Below are 20,143 nucleotides of genomic sequence, written 5' to 3'. Positions count from 1 at the left end.
CGAACGCCCCCAAGAGGTTAACTGAAAAGATGTCCAAATACTGTGTACACAGTACACCATTTTTTTTCTTATAGATGGGGCCCATCATTCCCATCATTGTGTTGACCCATTTCTCGGAGATTATGCGCTTAGAATTCACATGGAGTTTCTATTTTCAATCCTCAACTGATTGTATAAGCATACAAACAGGATGTGCTGCTGCAACATGTTACAAACTTCTTTTGATCTAAATCGCCAGCTTGTTCTCTTGTTGTATTTCCAGACCAGCTGTTTAAATGTCGGGCTCAGTAGGACTGTTTACTGAAAGTGCTCATGCCATGGAGACAACCGACATTAATTATTATATAATGGGGGGGGTGAATTGTGTAGTAAAATGTGTGGCCAAGAGAGCACAATTGATATGTTCAAAACCACGTGCGTCTTAATCCTCAGACAGATCAACAGTATTCATATCAATGGAAGGGATAGTAGTTTATTTATGCACCAGCATCTGTTGCACTTCTTTCAACATCTCGTTTGGTTATTAACCTGGCTGACACGAGTAGGGTAAGGTTATTTTTGGAGGACTGTTTAAAAATAGCTAAATCAATACAAATTCAACCCAAGAAAATGACATTCAGATGCATTTACACAAAATATTGCAAATAAACAGTACAGGTGAAAGAATACAAGAGAAATGTATAGGTCCGTCACAAGTCTTTCACTGAGAACAGAGCACATAATGCTGAGGTCATAGCAGACATCTCCACAATTATTTGCAGCAAGCCAAAGGTCAAAGTGAAGCAAAGTTGAAAGTCGAGTTCCTACCAAACTAGATGGGCAGGTGTTGCATTGCATCAACCAATGGTTTTGTGAGAAGTCATCGACTGTGGATTCAGGCACCTGATTGTGAGATCATTTGATGTGGCTAACTAAAAATGTTAAATACCTATCTATACATGCTTTCAAAGATCTGGCATACAGTTGCAATGTAGTCGGGCAGGAATTCAACCAAAGACATTGAGACAAGAGTGAATAGGATAGAGGATATCCACAAGAAAACAATGAGAATGGAAAGAAACCAAACATTTCAACTAATATATATATATATATTCTTTCAATCCAGAAATGTCACTTGTCAAAATGTGTGATACGGTCCCTCCAGTGTCTAGAATAGACACTAACTGTATAAGCTGTAGCAATATAATTCACTGCGTAAAATCAGAAAGACAGTACTTATCTACCTACAGTGCCATTATATAAGAATATATAGTTTGTATTTTCACTCCCTATTTAAAATCTTATGAAGTAGGCCTGTGACAATACCGGTATCGCAAAACATTTCCCATGGCAAAAATGAAAACAAAACTGACTAAATTTGTTGATCCTTTAAAAACCTGCTTCATGTAAAATAGTGTGCTATAGCTTGAAATATAAATAAACTGTGACTCGATGACAACAGAATGATGTTTGTTTCTAACATTATGGCTGTTTTCCTAAGTAAGTTAAATCCACAGTGTTATGTTTCCTTGCCACGGCACTAAATGAGTATTGAAATACTGGTATCGCCCCAGCCCTAATATTACGGCTATGCTCCGTAAAACAGTCCACATGTTCAACAAACATAAGCTTAACAATTATGCAATGGGAGATAATCAAATACTAAGTACTTTACAGAAAGGAAAAAAGTTTGCTGAACATGGCTCCAAGGAAAGAGTTCAGTCAGTTACTGAAAGTTGTCATTATGAAGATTAAAAGTGTGCCTATCAGAAGTTCAGGTGAAGTCTTTGAATACACATTGCAGCGCAACAATTTGGTAAGTACTTGTCAGCAAGCTTCAAACTGAACCTCAGACCAAGGCATTAATATGATGCAGGTTTGCACCAACAAACCCATACTACCATAAACTGTCCCTGTTGGTTCTCTTATATTTACTCCATCCATTACCATCTGTATCTTTGACTATGATACAGTACATTTCCATTCTGTGGAGTTTTCCCTGTTCAGACTTGAGTCCTTAAAGAGGAAGACCAACTGACATCCTCAAGCATTCAACCCCATGCCGTGAGATGCGCCCACCAGTCTACAGCATAATGAAAATAAGTGCATTTGCATTAAATTTTCTGGTAAATTCTCCTCAGTCCAACCCCCCAATGCCATAGATAGACCAGTTAGTGCTGCTCTCAAATGCAATGAGGGAGTTCAATTAAGTGCACCGGGCTATGGCATGTGACGGGTAAAAGCCGTGAGGGAGGAGCGCCCTTCTCAAATTGAACAGTGATCTGCGCCACTCGGTCATGTTGTCAACAAGGCAACCTCCCACTGGACACAGACGCCAAATCAACGTCTATTCCACATTGGTTCAACGTCATTTCATTAAAATGACATGGAAACATTGAATCAATCAGTGTGTGCCCAGCGGTGCATCATTCCGAAACATATTTTATGGAAAAGAATAATGTGTTTTCATTGCGAAGGCAGATAAAGCCTTCTCAAAAGCAATCACTTTTGCATGTGAAAACAGAACCCTCCTCATTACTCCACATGCTTAACCTACATCACTTTAGTTTTGAGCAGACTTTGTGGACGGCCAAAACGGGGCACCTGGCTCACGTCCGGGAGGCAGCACAGTTCCAAAATGAATGCAAACAATGCTGACATGGTTCACACAGGGCTGGCCCGGGGCATTAATCAAATCCCCTCATTGTCTCTCCGAATGCTGTGCACATGGATGTCACACTGCTCACTTGCGCCCTCATGTGGAGCAGCACAGAGCGATCTGCTGCACCTTGGCCAGCTCTGTCAGCAGCAGCTTCATGCGGTGTTTGAGCTGAGGCAGCCGGGCCAGGGGCTCTGGGGGCTCCAGCTCTCCTGTGTAGTCCAGCCAGCTCTCCAACACTGAAGAGGAGAGATGGAACATTGTCAATCACTGATGTTTAGTTCACAATACATACATTTACATTTAAGTCATTTAGCAGACGCTCTTATCCAGAGCGACTTACTGAGAGATTATTATTATGAGTATCTCCGACTACCTCAACTAACCAGTGACCCCGCACATTGATTCTGTACCAGCACACCCCACTATATATTGTTCTTTTTTACTGCTCCTCTTTAACTACTTGTTACTTTTCTCATCTGTATTTTTTTTTTTTAACTGCACTGTCAGTTAAAGCCTCGTAAGTAAGCATTTCATTACAAGGTTTGATGTACCTGTTGTATTAGGCGCATGTGACTAATACAATTTGATTTGATTATTAGGGCAGCAGGTAGCCTAGCAGTTAAGAGCATTGGGCCAGTATTCGAAAGGTTGCGGATTTGAATAACCGAGCTGACAAGGTGAAAAATTTGTCGATGTGCCTGCCCTTAAGCAAGGCACCTAACCCAAATTTGTTCCAGGGGTGCCTTACCCTGTAAAACAACATTTCACTGCACCCATGTGGCAATAAGAAATAGGTTAATTGATTGTAGCTACAATTGTGATGGACAAGAAAGAAAGCTACTGTCTTTATTTGACTTGTTTTGCATGAAACTCTTATTCACTGTACATATACGATAATTGTGGCATTAAAATGCTTTCCTTACTAATAAACAGAAAACAGAGGGGCTGTTGTCATCTCACCATCCAGCTCCCTCTCGATGAAGTCCATCCTGTGTGTGACCTCGTCCTGGACAGCATCTATGTGATCCAGCAGGTTGATCTGCCACTGGTGCTGCTGGCCACTGCCGTCCACGTCCCCTCCCCCACCGCAGCCAACACCCTCCTCTCGCTTCACCTCGGCCTGGCCCCACCGACCAACATCTGAACCCTGGACATATGGGAAAGAGGATTCAGTCGTGAAGTTGACTTTTTAGAGTATCTACCACTCTATAGTGTATGCGGGGTGTATGGATGGATAGATGGTACAATATAGACAGACGGGTAGAGATGTTGAAGGAGAATGTCTGAAGGCTGAAACAGAACTGACCTTGGTGTGAGTGTTCAGGTGTGTGGGAGCTTTGGGCCTGGCTGTCTCCAGCATGCCTCCATAGCGCTGCTCTCTCTCCAGCAGGTCCTCAGTGCTTCTTAGGCTGTCCTCCAGTTCAGATCCCCTCCGTGTGGTCTCCACCACCAGCCTCTGCTCCACTGCAGGGTAGTATGCCCGCGGCTTCTGGTAGCAATGCTCACTCATTATGTACGAGTCCTGGAACGACTGATAGGGCGAGGAAGAAGACGAGGAGGAGGAGGAGGAGGCTCGGCTAAGCTTCTCCATGGCGGCTGACATCAGAGCTTCTGCGCCACCACGAGCGAGACTCTTGTGGTCCTTCTCGGAACCCTCGTCTGTTAGCGCAGGAGAGGGTGCTGCGTCAGTGCCCGTCCCCGAGCCACCTCTCCTCCAGGGCCTCTCTGCTCTTTTCCAGGGCTGGCACCACAACTGCAGGTCTGGGTGGGTCTGGGTCCTACAGGGGAACACAAAGGCAATCAAACTCCAAACATTTTGTAAGGATAGATATTGATTCATGAGTTTTTCCATTCAACACTACTTACTGTAGGACGCTCATTTTGAGCTGGAGGCCATTGAGCACCTCCACCACACGCTGTACGTCTCCTAGTAGCTGGTGTGTTGCTGCAATCTTCTTGGCATTCTGGTGGGAGTAGTTCTCATCCAGGAAGGACAGACCATACATGTGACCACTGCTCAGCCAATCACGGTCATACCGGTAGCGCAGGCTTTGCCTCTGACCTGGAACAGAGGTGACGTGATATCATAAGTGTGATGGGAAAATGTAAGGTGAAAAGTTCATATTAGAGTGATTAACAATGTTTAGCATATTTATATATTTTCCCCTTTCTGTAACACACACGATTTCTAGTGTTCTATTTGTGACACGTGTGTAGGATGGTGGTCACTAGACTTGATACTGAACATTACAAAATGTCCTCATATCTGTTGATAGTGATTGAAGTCAGAGCTACTGAAGATACGACAGAGGACACTGATTATTATTCCATTGATGACATAAAACAATGATTCTGTAGCAGCTGGCAGTCATTGCCTTTTGTTTTGGAAAATATTTGGTGCTGATTAGAGTAAAAAGGTCCTCTCCAGAAGGCTAGCAAACCTCTCGGGCTGGAGCTCCCTGGTTTGTAATAAACTGATTTTTGATTGAACTCTCTCTTTATGTTCACCTGGAAATTCTTATTACAATAAAACACAGCCCCAAAAACCACAGTTAAATGTACTGGCTTGTCTTGTGTTAACTTCTCCTTTCCCTTACCCAAGTAACCCCATAGAGAAACCCGAAATGGAGTTTCTATTAAGCCAAGTTGTGTGTTTGCTGGCTCTCACCTGGTGGGTCTCTGCAGACGTAGCAGGCGTATTTGTCCGGGACGTTCTCCTCCAGGAGGCCCATGCAGGTGCCATGCTGCCAGCACAGACACTCCTCACACTGGAGAGACAAGGCCAGGGAGCAACACTATCAAACTGAGTTTTCCTCCCTGCTGCTAACTGTTGGCCTGAGCTTGCGTTTAGAGAAACTGAGTTGGGCTCGACCTTGAGTTGTGCGGTTTGACAAATGTGATTGATTTAAATGATTGAGAGACTAGTGGATTGCCACCAACTATTTATTTCAGACTCAATGATGTGTATTGGAGGCAGATCAGGGCTAGAGTCAGGTAAACCCCCAAGCAGCTCACCTGTATCATGAAGTCGTTTTCCTCTTCTGCCTCACAGACGCAACGCACAACCTCCTGACTGCCTGTCTCCAAAGCAACAGAGCCCAGACTTAGGGGAGTTGTTGCATTGTCCAGCTCCACCCCCAGCTCGTCATCACTCCACTCACAACTGTCAGTGGACCAATCACTGATGCTATCCTCATCTAGAGGAGAAATCAAGGGATGGAAAGGGTTAACTAATAAAGACAACCCTGGTCAGTGACCCTAGTCTCCTTTAGTAGCATTGTAACATCGAGATTTCCTCCATGAGCTGGTTTCAGTATATTTGCCAATGTGAGTCCGCAGGAGATAATGTGATCTGGATGTAACTGATATGTTTGATCAAGAGATTATTGCAACACAAGCAGAGGGGGCTTCCATGGTAGAAATATAGGAGGAAACTATAGCTCATGTTATCTACAGCATTGTAACATACTAGAGGTCGACCGATTCATTGGAATGGCCGATTAATTAGGGCCGATATCAAGTTCTCCTAAATCGGAAATCGTTTCTTTTGGACACCTTTATATAGACTTTATTTAACTAGGCAAGTCAGTTAAGAACACATTCTTATTTACAATGAGTGCCTAGGAACAGTGGGTTAACTGCCTTGTTCAGGGGCAGAATGACAGATTTTTTACCTTGTCAGCTCGGGGATTCAATCTTGCAACCTTACAGTTAACTAGTCCAACGCTCTAACTACCTGATTACATTGCACTCCACGAGGAGCCTGCCTGTTACGCGAATGCATTAAGAAGCCAAGGTAAGTTGCTAGCTAGCATTCAACTTATCTTATAAAAATCTATCATTATCACTAGTTAACTACACATGGTTGATGATATTACTAGTTTATCTAGAGTGCCCTGCGTTGCATATAATCGATGCGGTGCGTATTCGCGAAAAAGGACTGTCTTGCTCCAATGTGTACCTAACCATAAACATCAATGCCGTACTTAAAATCAATACACAAGTATATATTTTTAAACCTGCATATTTAGTTGATATAGCCTGCTAACCTGACTCGTTGCGAACTCTGTGAAGACTATTTCTTCCTAACAATGACAGCCAACTTCGCCAAACGGGGGATGATTTAACAAAAGCGCATTTGCGAAAAAAGCACAATCGTTGCACGACTGTACCTAACCATAAACACAAATGCTTTTCTTAAAGTCAATACACAGAAATATATATTTTTAAACCTGTATATTTTGCTAAAAGAAATCCAGGTTAGCAGGCAATAATAACCATGTGAAATTGTGTTAACTTCTCTTGCGTTCATTGCACGCAGTCAGTGTATATGCAACAGTTTGGGCCGGCTACTTTGCCATAATGTTACGTAATTATGACATAACATTGAAGGCTGTGCAATGTAACAGGAATATTTAGACTAATGGATGCCACCGCTTAGGTAAAATATGGAACGGTTCCGTATTTCACTGAAATAATAAACGTCTTGTTTTCGAGATGATAGTTTCCGGGTTCAACCATATTAATGATATACGGCTCGTATTTCTGTGTGTTATTATGTTATAACTTAGTCTATGATTTGATAGAGAAGTCTGACTGAGCGGTGGTAGGCAGCAGCAGGCTCGTAAGCATTTATTCAAACAGCACTTTTGTGCGTTTTGCCAGCAGCTCCTCGCTGAGCTTCAAGCATTGTGCTGTTTATGACTTCAAGTCTATCAACTCCCGAGATTAGGCTGTGTAACCGATGTGAAATGGCTAGCTAGTAAGCGGGGTGCGCGCTAGTAGCGTTCCAAATGTTACTCGCTGAGACTTGGAGTGGTTGTTCCCCTTGCTCTGCATGGGTAACGCTGCTTCGAGGGTGGCTGTTGTCGTTGTGTTCCAGGTTCGAGCCCAGGGAAGCTCGACGGTTACACTGGCAATACTAAAGTGCCTATAAGACCATCCCATAGTCAAAAAGGTATATGAAATACAAATCGTATAGAGCGAAAATTGTCCTACAATTCCTATAATAACTACAACCTAAAACGTCTTACCTGGGAAGTTTGAAGAATCCTTAAAAGGAACCACCAGCTTTCATATGTTCTCATGTTCTGAGCAAGGAACTTAAATGTTAGCTTTTTTACATGGCACATATTGCACTTCTCCAACACTTTGTTTTTGCATTATTTAAACCAAATTGAACATGTTTCATTATATTTGAGGGTAAATTGATTTTATTGATGTATTATATTAAGTTAAAACAAGTGTTCATTCAGTATTGTTGTAATTGGCATTATTACAAATAAAAAAATGTATATATTTAAAAAAAGACGATACCAATTAAATCGGGCCGATATATATCTCGGCCCGATTTAATTGGTATCGGCTTTTTTTGGTCCTCCAATAATCGGTATCGGCGTTGAAAAATCATAATCGATCGACCTCTATAACATACAGGATATCCCTTATGCATAGCACTGTGAGTCGAACATATAACAAACCGATGAGAATAAAGCAAGCCATGGCAGCAAAGAAAAGGCCCCAGATTCAATCAATAAACTATAGAATCAGTCCACAACTGTGACAACAGGTCTACTTAGTTTGAAAGTGTGGAAAATTATTAGCAAGATCAGTTCGATACGGAATGGAAAAGATACACAGGTCGACGGTTTGAACAAATGACTTATGGACTGAAACCAGGCAAAGGGTAGAGAGTGACGCACACACTCAGACACACAATAATACCCACCATCCACGTGCATCTGCTCTGACTGGTTGTATCCGGGCCTGAAGTGGTAGGACTCAGGCTTGTGATTGTGTGAGAGGGGGAATTTGAGTGGCAAATTCAATTTGGACTGAAGAGCGAATATTGAGATGTCAATATTCTCCTCACTACCTGTGTACTCTGTTAATAAAGGGGAGGGGGAAGCAGACGCAGAACAAAATGTCAACTTTGGAAATGCTGATGAGGACAAACAAGAACTAATCTTTTCGGGGGGTCAAACAGACAATATATGAAACCAAACTGTGTTTCCAGCTGAAAATACTATTATGGGTGTGAGAATATGTCGTTACAACAAAGACAACAAACTTGTGTCCACAAAACCCCTTTACATGAGTGTTTCTGAGAGCTGAACTGGCCAAAACAGTCCAAATAAAAACTATTTGTGTGTGAATGTACACAGTGAACAAACCATCCTCTTAATACTGTATGTGTGTTATAACAAGTGTCATCCACAGATCCAGAGTGAATTTAAACTAGGTCAATAGACCAATAGTGGTTCAAACTTGGCTACAAAAGTGGCATCACAGTAGCTTGTGCCTAGCAGTAGAGTTCAAACAGATGAGTCAGATGGTTAATAAAACCAGAATAAAGGCCTGTGTTATTATATGAACCAAACATGAGCAAAAGATGTGCAAATCATCAGTCAGAGGAAAAGGGGTAAAAGCACAAGACGGCTGATTCAAACAAAATGATCAGCGGCTATTTGACTGATGAAGTGACGTAGGTGAGTAGTGAGGACACAGCAGTTGTAGTGCTCCTCCAATCCCTACCACACTGCTGCTTTGCCTCTGAAGCGAAGCAGGGTTGTCCTGGTCGCTCCCTGGATGGGAGACCAGATTCTGCTGGAAGTGGTGTTGGAGGGCCAGTAGGAGGCACTCTTTCTCTATAGTCTAAGAAAACATATACCAATGCCTCAGGGCAATGATTGGGGACTTTCCCCTGTGTAGGGTGCCATCTTTCGATGGTCACTAAAGATCCCATGCCACTTATTAAAAGTAGGGGTGTTAACCCTGGTGTCCTGGCTAAATTCCCCAATCTAGCAGTCATACCATACCTAGCTTCCAATTGGCCCATTCATTCCCCTGTAACTATTCTCCAAGTCATTGCTATAAATGAGAATGTGTTCAGTCAACTTACCTGCTAAAATAAGGATATACATTTTTTTTAAAGAAATAAAACACCTACCAAGAGGTGTGAAGGTAATATATCAGGGGTCTTCCCATGGCCTGAATGAAGCGTTGCACATGCAGTGGCGCTAAAGCTATAGGACAGGAGCCCCATGCAGAACAGTAAGACGACTAGTGTCTCCTTACCACACTTGACCTTCTTTTTCTTCTTCTTTTTCTTCAGATTAATACGAAGGAAGTCCCTCTGTTTCTTATCCTTCAGCCGATCTCGTTCTTTCACCACTGCTGGAGTGACACGGGGGAACCAAGTGTTAGGAGTGCTCTAGACACTGAAGGCGTGTTCCGCCATTACAAACACTGGAGCATGCACCATTTCACAATAATCCTGTTGTGTCATGTTAAGAGAAAGTGGATTTTCGATCAGAAATCAGCAAAGATAACTACACATTTGCTCATAGCTAATGGCCTATTTAAAGGAAAGAAATCCACTCAAACTATCTTTGAGTATTTTCTTTAATTAGTCCACAAATGAAGAGTCCCAAAATGTTTAAGATTTAAGAAGCAAACTGTCACACTTGCCGCATCATATAATGCCTTTCTCATCATGATGTGGCAAGTGACACTTTGCTTATTGAAAGTCAATATCATGGGAACGTTAAATACATTTTTAAAAAAAGTTAAATTGGGACTATTAACAGAGGACGAAAAAAAATATATAGTCGAGAGGATTTTTTTTAGAAGCCTTCTCGTTGTCATTTCACATCTTACACAGACATATGTCCATACCACTGCTCTCAGTAGACTCCGTCTCCACTAGTCTCTGTCCATTTCTGTCCAGTTGGTTCTCTTTGCTCTTCTCCCTCAGTAGAGCCCTCTGCTGCTGGCGCTGGGTGTTGACAGCAGGTGGAGCTGATGTGCGTCTGTTCATTGTCTTAGCCTCACTACGTGGAGATGGGGGAGTTCTAGTAGGACTGTGCACATTGGAGTCTGCCGGGCATGGAAACACAATATTAATATTATGGATAAAACTGATTTCCTCTTTGGGTGAATCTATCATGTAGCTAAGTCCCTTTTTTGACACTTACGCATTGAGGCGGAGATGGTGCGTCTCCTCTTAGGACTTTCCAGAGAGGTAGGGGAGGGGTGCTTCTCTGAGGCCCGTGTCTGGGCGCTCCTGGTGGGGCTTAGATCATCCTCTAGCTGCTGCTCCTCTCCATGGTAGTATTTCATGTGGTAGTGAAGCAGTTTGGCCTTGCGGAACGACTTGGTGCAGCCTACAGCACTGCATTTAAATGGGTTGTGGTCCAAGTTGATGGACAGGACTGGGGGAGGCTGGTTTTTGATCACTCTGTACACTGAAAACACAATGGAGACATGTAAGAGGATGGACAAACAGCTAGGAGTGGAGAGATACTCATGTAAACTGATGTAACAGAGTGCTGGGTGAGAACTCACATGGCTCTCTGCTAAATCGGTTGGGGTTGTGGAAACCCTGCTTCCTTATCGCTGGAAATAAAGACAGAGACAATATAAACTGTCACTGACTGACAACATTCAACACACATTAAAACAATTCAATTCTCAAATATATTTTCAAACCTTTTATAGTATTTTGACGACTTGTGAGAAAAGAAACCTCTAAAAATGGACAGAACCTCTAAATAAACGTACAGTACACTGACAGCTACGTTATTTGGAAATATAAGGAAGCCTTTTGGATCGTGATTTTCTGAAGAGTTGTGTGGTCTTACGTTTCACTGGGAGGGCCAGTGGTGCAGGTTTGGCGCTATCTGGTTGGCTTTCTGACATCTGCTCCACTCGGTCAATGGTGGACATAGCTGAGGGTAATGGGACAGACACTGGCCCGGTCTGTGTTGACATCTGATTGGGTGACTCAGTGGATGGCTTAGTTTCATTAGGTGAGCTCAGGACTGTGTACTCAGTTTTCATTTCCACCTCTTCTTTCTTTATCCCTTCATTTAAATGAGTAGGCTTCTCTTCACTCTGTCCTCTGTCTTCTTCCATTTTTACTTCAGTCGGGCCCACAGTGGCTGCCACGTGATCCCCGAGGTTGTTCTGTCCTGCATGTTGCTCTGTATCCTCCTCCTGCTTAACTATGAATGGTGTCTCTTTGGTGACATCCCCCTCACTATCCTTCCTCTTTGTCTTCTCCTCCACCTCCCTCTCATGCCAGTCATCTTCATCATTATTGTCACCATCCTCTGTGTCACTGTCCCCCTCCTGGTCAGAGGTACTGCGTCTTGTTCTTTTATTTTTTGGGCCGTATTCCTGAGGCCTCCGGTCTCTGCCATTCTGGGGCTTCTTCGCGCCGTTCCTCTCAGTGGACCGAGCCTTTCCTCCTCCTCTCTATTTCCACAAAGAGGGGGGATGAAAACATTTTTGGAAAATTAGGTAAAGTACAACCCACAGAAACATGATCCTCTGCATGGCAAGCCAACACAATATCAACAGATATACAGCACCAGTCAAAAGTTGTTCAAGGGTTATTTATTTATTTTTCCACATTTCAGAATAATAGTGAAGACATCAAAACTATGAAATAACACATGGAATCATGCAGGAACTGTGTTAAACAAATCAAAATACATTTTATATTTGAGATTTTTCAAAGTAGCCACCTTTAAATTGATGACAGCTTCAAACTCTTGGCATTCTCTCAACCAGTTTCATGAGGTAGTCATCTAGAATGCATTTCAATTAACAGGTGCGTCTTGTTAGAACTTCTTAGGGCTGCAATCCCGTTACCGGGATCGATATGACAACAGCCCGTGAAAGTGCAGAGACCCAAATTCAAACAGAAATCTCAATTAAAATTCCTCAAACATGCATGTATCTTATAGAAATTTAAAGGTAATCTTGTTGTTAATCCCACCAAAGTGTCCGATTTCAAATAGGCTTTACAGCGAAAGCACCACAAACGATGATGTTAGGTCATCACCAAGTCACAGAAAAATTTTGCCATTTTTCCAGCCAAAGAGAGGAGTCACAAAAAGCACAAAGACATAAAATGAATCACTAACCTTTGATGATCAGATGACACTCATAGGACTTCATGTTACACAATACATATGTTTTGTTCGATAAAGTGCATATGTATATAAAAAACATCTCGGTATACATTGGCCAGTTACGTTCAGTAGTTACAAAAACTTAATGCAACCGCTGTGTCAGATTTCAGAAAAACTTTACGGAAAAAGCAAACCATGCAATAATCTGAGTACAGCTTTCAGACAACAAAGCAGCCAAAAAGATATCCGCCATATTGGGTAGTCAACATTAGTCATAAATAGCATTATAAGAGTGTTTTCTATCCAATACTACTAATAATATGCATATATTAGCAACTGGGACTGAGCAGCAGGCTGTTTACTCTGGGCACCTTTCATACAAGCTACTCAATACTGCCCCTGCAGCCATAAGAAGTTAAAAGTTCATTTGTGGAATTTCTTTCCTTCTTAATGCGTTTGAGCCAATCAGTTGTGTTGTGACAAGGTAGAGTTGGTATACAGAAGATAGCCGTATGTGGTAAAAGACCAAGTTCATATTATGGCAAGAACAGCTCAAATATGCAAAGAGAAACAACAGTCCATCATTACTTGAAGACATGGTCAGTCAATGTGGAAAATGTCAAGAACTTTGAAGGTTTCTTCAAGTGCAGTTGCAAAAACCATCAAGCGCTATGATGAAACTAGCGCTTATGAGGTCCACCACAGGACAAAAAGACCCAGAGTTACCTCTGCTGCAGAAGATAAGTTCATTAGAGTTACCAGCCTCAGAAATCAGCAATTAACTGCGCTTAATGGGACTATCATTTGTTTTTCAACAGGGCAATGACCCAAAACTCATCCAGGCTGTGAAAGGGCTATTTGACTAAGAAGGAGAGTGATGGAGTGCTGCATCAGATGACCTCAACCCAATTGAGATGGTTTGTGATGAGTTTGACCACAGTGAAGGACAAGCAGCCAACAAGTGCTCAGCATGTGGGAACTCCTTCAAATAATCATAATCACTAGTTAACAACACATGGTTAATGATATTACTAGTTTATCTAGCGTGTCCTGCTTTGCATATAATCGATGCAACGCTGGGGTATGATTTAACAAAAGCGCATTAGCGAAAAAAGCACAATCGTTGCACGACTGTACCTAACCATAAACACCAATGCCTTTCTTAAAATCAATACACAGAAGTATATATTTTTAAACCTGCATATTTAGCTAAAAGAAATCCAGGTTAGCAGGCAATATTAGCCAGGTGAAATTGTGTGTCACTTCTCTTGCGTTCATTGCATGCAGAGTCAGGGTATATGCAACAGTTTGGGAAGCCTGGCTCATTGCGAACTAATTTGTCAGAATTTTACATAATTATGACAGAACATTGAAGGTTGTACAATGTAACAATAATATTTAGACTTAGGGATGCCACCTGTTAAATAAAATACCGAATGGTTCTGTATTTCACTGAAATAATAAACGTCTTGTTTTCGAAATGATACTTTCCGGATTCGACCATATAAATGAAAGGCCCGTAGGCTCGTATTATTGTGTGTTATTATTAAGTCTGATTTGATATTTGATAGAGCAGTCTGAGCGATGGTAGGCAGCAGCAGGCTTGTAAGCATTCATTCAAACAGCACTTTCGTGCGTTTTGCCAGCAGCTCTTCGCAAGCACAGCGCTGTTTATGTCCTCAAGCCTATCAACCTAATGGCTGGGGTAACCGATTTGAAATGGATAGCTAGTTAGCGGGGTGCACGCTAATAGTGTTTCAAACGTCACTCGCTCTGAGACATGGAGTAGTTATTCCCCTTGCTCTGCAAGGGCCGCGGCTTTTGTGGAGCGATGGGCAGCTCTGCTTCGAGTGTGGCTGTTGTGGATGTGTTCCTGGTTCGAGCCCAGGTAGGGGCGAGGAGAGGGACGGAAGCTATACTGTTACACTGGTGATACTAAAGTGCCTATAAGAACATCCAATAGTCAAAGGTATATGAAATACAAATGGTATAGAGAGAAATAGTCCTATAAATACTATATTAACTACAACCCAAAACTTCTTACCTTGGAATATTGAAGTCTCGTTAAAAGTAACCACCAGCTTTCATATGTTCTAATGTTCTGAGCAAGGACCTTAAACGTTAGCTTTTTTACATGGCACATATTGCACTTTTACTTCTCCAACACTTTGTTTTTGCATTATTTAAACCAAATTGATTGGTTATTACTTATTTGAGGCTAAAAGGATTTTTATTGATGTATTATATTAAGTTAAAAGTGTTCATTCAGTATTGTTGTAATTGTCATTATTACAAATAAATAAATAATTAAATTTAAAAAATATATATATATTTTTTTAAATTATTTTTATTTATTTAAAATCGGCCGATTAATTGGTATCAGCTTTTTTGGTCCTCCAATAATCGGTCGACCTCTAGTAGGTACTTTGAAGAATCTAAAATATATTTTAATTTGTTTAATTAACACTTTGGTTACTACGTGATTCCATGTGTTATTTCATAGTTTAGATGTCTTCACTATTATTCTACAATGTAGAAAATAGTAAAAAGAAAGAAAAACCCTTGAATGAGTATGTGTTCCAAACTTTTGACTGGTAGTGTATGCCCTTCGAACAGGTAAAAACTACTATTGACAGTCCCTGATGAGAGAAGGAAACAAAGAGCTCACCTCTCTTACAAAAGGTTTCACGTGGATCCCCTTTACCGTCTGGACAACGCCATCATAAAACTTCACGGTGTAAGATGCTGAGGGCAAATGGAGGTCAGATGGATCAGGTTAATGCTGAACAGAATCCATAAATCTCTTCAATATGTATACGAGTACTTCCAAACCACTCACCATCTTTATTCACTGCCAAGACCTTGGCAGGGTAGAAGCGGCAATCAGACCAACTGGCGAGGACCTTGTCATTCACATGAAATCCCTGGACAGACAGATGAAATGAAGTGTCACTGTCAAACATGGATCCAGTATCAGCCTGAGCAAATGAAATCAAATAGAAGTAGGCGGAGCAAACAGAAGGCCAGGTACAGCTAAGTAGAGCAACAGTAGGGATATAATAGGGAGAATAAGTAAGTAAATAGAGTACATCTCTTACAGGGATAGGACAGTCGTCCAGCAGTCCCTGTCGTCTCAGCTGGATCCTCTCTACAGGTCTCAGGTAGGGGCTGGTCCAGTCAAACCACTCATCATAGCGGTGGCTCCACTGACGGTAGTGGATCAGGACCTTCTCGTCATCATAGTCAATCTTCTCTATGTTGGCCGGATACCTAGGAGCAGGGCGTATACGAGAGGGGTGATTGAGATGGGAGCAAAGGAACTCAACTGAAGACAAGAGATCATTGGTGTATAGGTAATAAGAAAGGCTAGGATAACAGAGAATAGCAGACAGTGAGAGAAAGAGACTGAAAAGGAGCTGAGGAAAGCAACAAAGAGAGATTGCAGGTAGAGAAAGACAATTTACTGACAAAGAGTGAGAGAGGAACTGAAGAATGACTCACCAGTTTTTGAGGGCGTCTCTGGCCTCCAGCGTTGCTCCCACCTCAAAGGTTATTCCTCTTCTGTTAGGGGGTGTCTTGCTCATTGTGTCCACATCCACCTCCTGCTGAGAGGCACAGTTCTACCTGGTTAAACACCAGAAAACTCATAATTCCAGTACCTAAATTGCCAATGGTGCGGTTCCTACACAAGGTCACACAAAAAATAACCAGAGTTGCGAGAGACTGGCTTTAGAGCGAACTGGCTTAGACAGGACCGGTACCATAATCAGTGGAGAATTTTGTCAGTTTTCTTAATTTCTTTTGATCAGAGTCTACTTGTTACATAACAAATCACATTAGTGGAACATGAAAGCAAACAACGGTTCTAAGGGCCTTAGTCATTTTGAGGGGACTGCCATCAAGAGAGGAGAGAAAATTGGATGACGCTTGACTATATGGCTGAGAGAGAAAGGAATTATTACATAAATACACAAACAATAATATGCCATTCGTCAGACGCTTTTCTCCAAAGTGAAGCAAAAACACACACACTGAAAATAAGAATTTGTTCTTAACTGACTTGCCTGGTTAAATAAAGGATTAAAAAAACGGGGATTCCACCAGGCATGGGGGTTGTGGGCGCGGCTTAAATCAGTCCAGAGTTGTCAGCAGAGAGAAAAATGTGCCATTTTCCAATTTCCTGCAATTCTATACTTTTTGCCATGGCTATTTGTGTTCTTGTGATCGAACATTATCAGTAATCCTATCAGTAATATCAGTAATCCTGCCGTGCAAAAAACACTTGACTGTCTAGATTATATTTTGGTGACTTCTAGTTCTCAACAATGATATTATAAAATATATATATCTTAGTTGGTTTCATCCAAAGATAAGTGGACATTGTAGTCTACGGAACTCAGTGAGAAAGAAAAACTTTCAGGCATTAGAGCATGCATAAAGTAGTCATTATCATAAGCACTACGAGCTCTTTATTAGCAAAGTCATACTACATAAAGTGTGATGTAAAATTCCCTTACATCTGGTGCTCTTCCAAAGATGGCATAACCATTGACACCCTTCATATCGCTTGATATTCAGTTTGCATGATTTCTGAAGCATATTCCTTAAAGTGTTTTATGAACCCTTTATGATATCAAATATATATGATCCATCATGTATCATACTCCAATGTTTATCCAAAAAAACACTTAGCAAAGAAACCCCTATATGCCTCCTGCCTACCTCAGATCTCAACCTATGGCCACCTGCTTGCTTCACAAAGGATGCTACCTAAATTGAGGTGAATAGAAACCGGTCCTCCAGGGCAAACCAGCACACAAACCTTCCTCTGAAGCTTTTGCAAGCAACCCTTATGAAAGACCATCGATTTGTACATGAATACTGTCTAATCCACGTATTGAGCATCTTTCTGCAGCCAGTAGCCTAATAAATGAGGTCAAGAGCCAGAAAGCTTTCGAAGACGTGGGCAGCACGCTATGAAATTCCGACAGTCTATTCTGTATCCCTATTTTTTTGTTCAATCGGGGTGATCAAAGTATAACGATTCATCATAATTTTGGTAATTTACTAAGATGTTCATTTTGATTGTGAAGTTTGCTCAAATAAAATATGCATTGCTACTCAAACGGTCCATCCATTGTCTGGTCCATTGCTTAGCGTTACATTGTTGTTTCGGGCCCTGGATACATTGTATTCTCTCTATCACAGTCAAACACAATCACCTTCAAATCACCGGGAAACACACAATTCTAAACATATCTATGCAATACATTAGCCTACTTTGGGGAGGCCAAACTCACCGCAAAACTCACCTTCGGGGAGAGACTTTGAGCATATTCCATATCAATGCAACCTAGCTAGTAGCCGGATATCTTCACGCTACTTGGCAAACCACGTGTTCTGGTCAGGCGAACATTCCACGTATTGAGACAATAGCAATGGTCTCTGAAATTAGATTAAGCTAGTTATGCAGATAGGCCAGTTGAATAACACGAACCTACCGTAGGTAGGTTCAATAAACACACCTATTCCGACAAAACACTTGTGAATGAATAGGGCATTATTATTTGTTGGACTGACGGTGTCGCTCAAGACGCACGGAAGCAACCACAATCAAATGGAAGCAAATGGCGCGCAATACACATCTGTTGTTTAATATACTACGCCTGATAAAGGGTGAAAATAACCTTCAATTTGGACCCTCAACTAAAGGCCTACTAATAGTCCATGGCTTTAAATGTACTATGTAGCCCGAGAACAGAAGCCTGGCACAAAAAAATATCGAAATATAGCCTAATCCTGTCCTACTATGCCATGTTTTTTTATCCCAATTCTTTGGGGGGAAAGCCGTCTGCGCGTTCTGCGTTTAAGCAATCACCTAGCATCCACTCAAAAGTGAGGCTCAAATAAAATGCGTAGGGTTTTACACAATTCACGACTGCAAAACTCGCTTTGTTGACTATAGTTTCTGAAAGCTTATTGTCAGATATTCTGTAAGGAGTGGGAGTGTTCATTATATTACACTGTAGTTCGTCAGTAATTTCAACAAAGCTAATTGGTTAAAGGGTCTGATAGGGGCGGGCTTTAGAAATCTTACAGGCCATTCAGATTGTCATTCTTAAGGGAATCGCGGGGCCTCTGTAGGCCACACTTTTCTTACGGTACTAAATACTGCATGGAAATATAGCATTTTTTACATCCCTGAAGCTGCCGAACCCTCCAGAAAAACAATTACAAGTCAACCTTACTCCAAACAGTATAAACTGTATAAGATATCCATAAGGCAAAATACGTCAACATTACAAGTATTTTAAAGTTATTTGTTTAGAACTCAGGAAGCACAAGCAGCATTCACAATCTTTTGTGTTATTGATGCATAAAATCTTTGTCTATTATTTCGCTAAGACTAAAATGTTGCATCAAATGTTACCTTGATTTCTGAGTATTCTTCCCGATGGTGATGTGCAATGAGCGATAAAATATTTTCGTGTGGTGCCTCCACGTCTGATTCCAGTGCACGCAGTTAAATTTTCTTCCCGATGCACTCGAGTCGCACTACCGGCGAATGGCACGCAACTACGCATGTGCCATTATTAAAAGGACCTTCTGTTCTCGCATCACAGGGGTGCATGGCGGAGGCTACTTGTGCCAGAGCCATATATACATAAATAATAGGCCAAGTTCTATAATTTTGAATGTTGTTCTAATTCTAGACATTCAGTTTAAAACTATTGATTCAATATTCCCCATGGAATGTTAATAGGGAGCTAACATGGCTGCTATATTCAAGTGTCATGTAAATGCATCATAATGCAGAAACCGCATTCGCCCAACTCTACATATATACACGACATGGTAAAAAGTATGTGGACACCCATTCAAATGAGTGGATTCAGCTATTTCAGCCACACTCGTTGCTGACAGGTGTATAAAATCGAGCACACAGCCATGCAATCTCCATAGACAAACATTGATAGTAGAATGGCCTGTACTGAAGTGACTTTCAACGTGACACCGTCATAGGATGCCACCGTTCCAACAAGTAGGTTGTCAAATGTCTGGCCTGCTAGAGCTGCCCAGTCAACTGTAAACGCTGTTATTGTGAAGTGGAAACATCTGGGAGCAGCTCAGCCGCGAAGTGGTAGGCCACACAAGCTCACAGAACGGGACAGTTGAGTGCTGAAGCGCCTAGCGCTTAAAAATCGTCTTTCCTTGATTGCTTCTGGAAGCGATGTAAGCACAATAACTGTTCATTGGGAGCTTCATGAAATGGGTTTCCATGGCCGAGCAGCCCCACACAAGACTAAGCTCACCATGTATAATGCCAAGTGTCGGCTGGAGCGTCGACTGAAGCTCGCCGCCATTGGACTCTGGAGCAGTGGAAACGCGTTCTCAAGAGTTATGAATCACGCTTCACCATCTGGCAGTCCGAAGGACGAATCTGAGTCTGGCGGATGCCAGGAGAACACTCCCTCCCCAATGCATAGTGTCAGTTGTAAAGTTTGATCGAGGAGGAATAATGGTCGGTGGCTGTTTTTCATGGTTCGGGCTAGGCCCCTTAGTTCCAGTGAAGGGAAATCAT

At 41.9% G+C, this 20,143-nt stretch overlaps 1 protein-coding gene across 13 annotated transcripts; it reads right to left on the bottom strand.

The window, feature by feature from the left end:
- Positions 1 to 452: 452 nt before the first annotated feature.
- LOC135540179 (PHD finger protein 20-like) lies at positions 453 to 19,125 on the bottom strand. 13 transcript variants are annotated; one of them, XM_064966620.1, is made up of 18 exons: positions 18,992 to 19,125; positions 17,862 to 18,006; positions 16,063 to 16,166; positions 15,651 to 15,831; positions 15,401 to 15,485; positions 15,230 to 15,306; positions 11,284 to 11,899; positions 10,988 to 11,038; positions 10,618 to 10,887; positions 10,301 to 10,519; positions 9,719 to 9,814; positions 8,370 to 8,525; positions 5,657 to 5,838; positions 5,310 to 5,409; positions 4,508 to 4,703; positions 3,948 to 4,419; positions 3,602 to 3,788; positions 453 to 2,877 (listed from the first exon to the last, which is right to left on the bottom strand). In XM_064966620.1, the coding sequence occupies exons 2-18, from the start codon at positions 17,901 to 17,903 to the stop codon at positions 2,735 to 2,737; spliced, it is 3,177 nt and encodes a 1,058-aa protein (XP_064822692.1). In that variant the 5' UTR covers positions 17,904 to 18,006; positions 18,992 to 19,125; the 3' UTR covers positions 453 to 2,734. The 13 variants fall into 13 exon arrangements, with proteins under 13 accessions (XP_064822692.1, XP_064822696.1, XP_064822699.1 ...); XM_064966624.1 differs by having other exon boundaries at positions 9,719 to 9,817; positions 10,319 to 10,519; XM_064966627.1 differs by having other exon boundaries at positions 10,319 to 10,519.
- Between the last annotated feature and the right edge of the window lie 1,018 nt (positions 19,126 to 20,143).

The sequence above is a fragment of the Oncorhynchus masou genome, chromosome 5 (genome assembly GCF_036934945.1).
Source record: "Oncorhynchus masou masou isolate Uvic2021 chromosome 5, UVic_Omas_1.1, whole genome shotgun sequence".
In the NCBI taxonomy this organism is placed as follows: domain Eukaryota; kingdom Metazoa; phylum Chordata; class Actinopteri; order Salmoniformes; family Salmonidae; genus Oncorhynchus; species Oncorhynchus masou.
The sequence above is the reverse complement of the archived record's forward strand: the minus strand, read 5'-3'. Positions and strand labels throughout refer to the sequence as shown.

Bases quoted from the DNA above. Each gene is read 5' to 3' on its own strand.
- LOC135540179 (XM_064966620.1), bottom strand. From the start codon at position 17,903: ATGGAATATGCTCAAAGTCTCTCCCCGAAGGTGAGTTTTGCG. The intron at 15,486-15,650 runs GTACTCTATTTA...CTGTCTGTCCAG, and splicing joins GTCCTATCCCTGTAAGAGAT to GGATTTCATGTGAATGACAA. The intron at 10,520-10,617 runs GTAAGTGTCAAA...CATGCCCGGCAG, and splicing joins CACCATCTCCGCCTCAATGC to ACTCCAATGTGCACAGTCCT.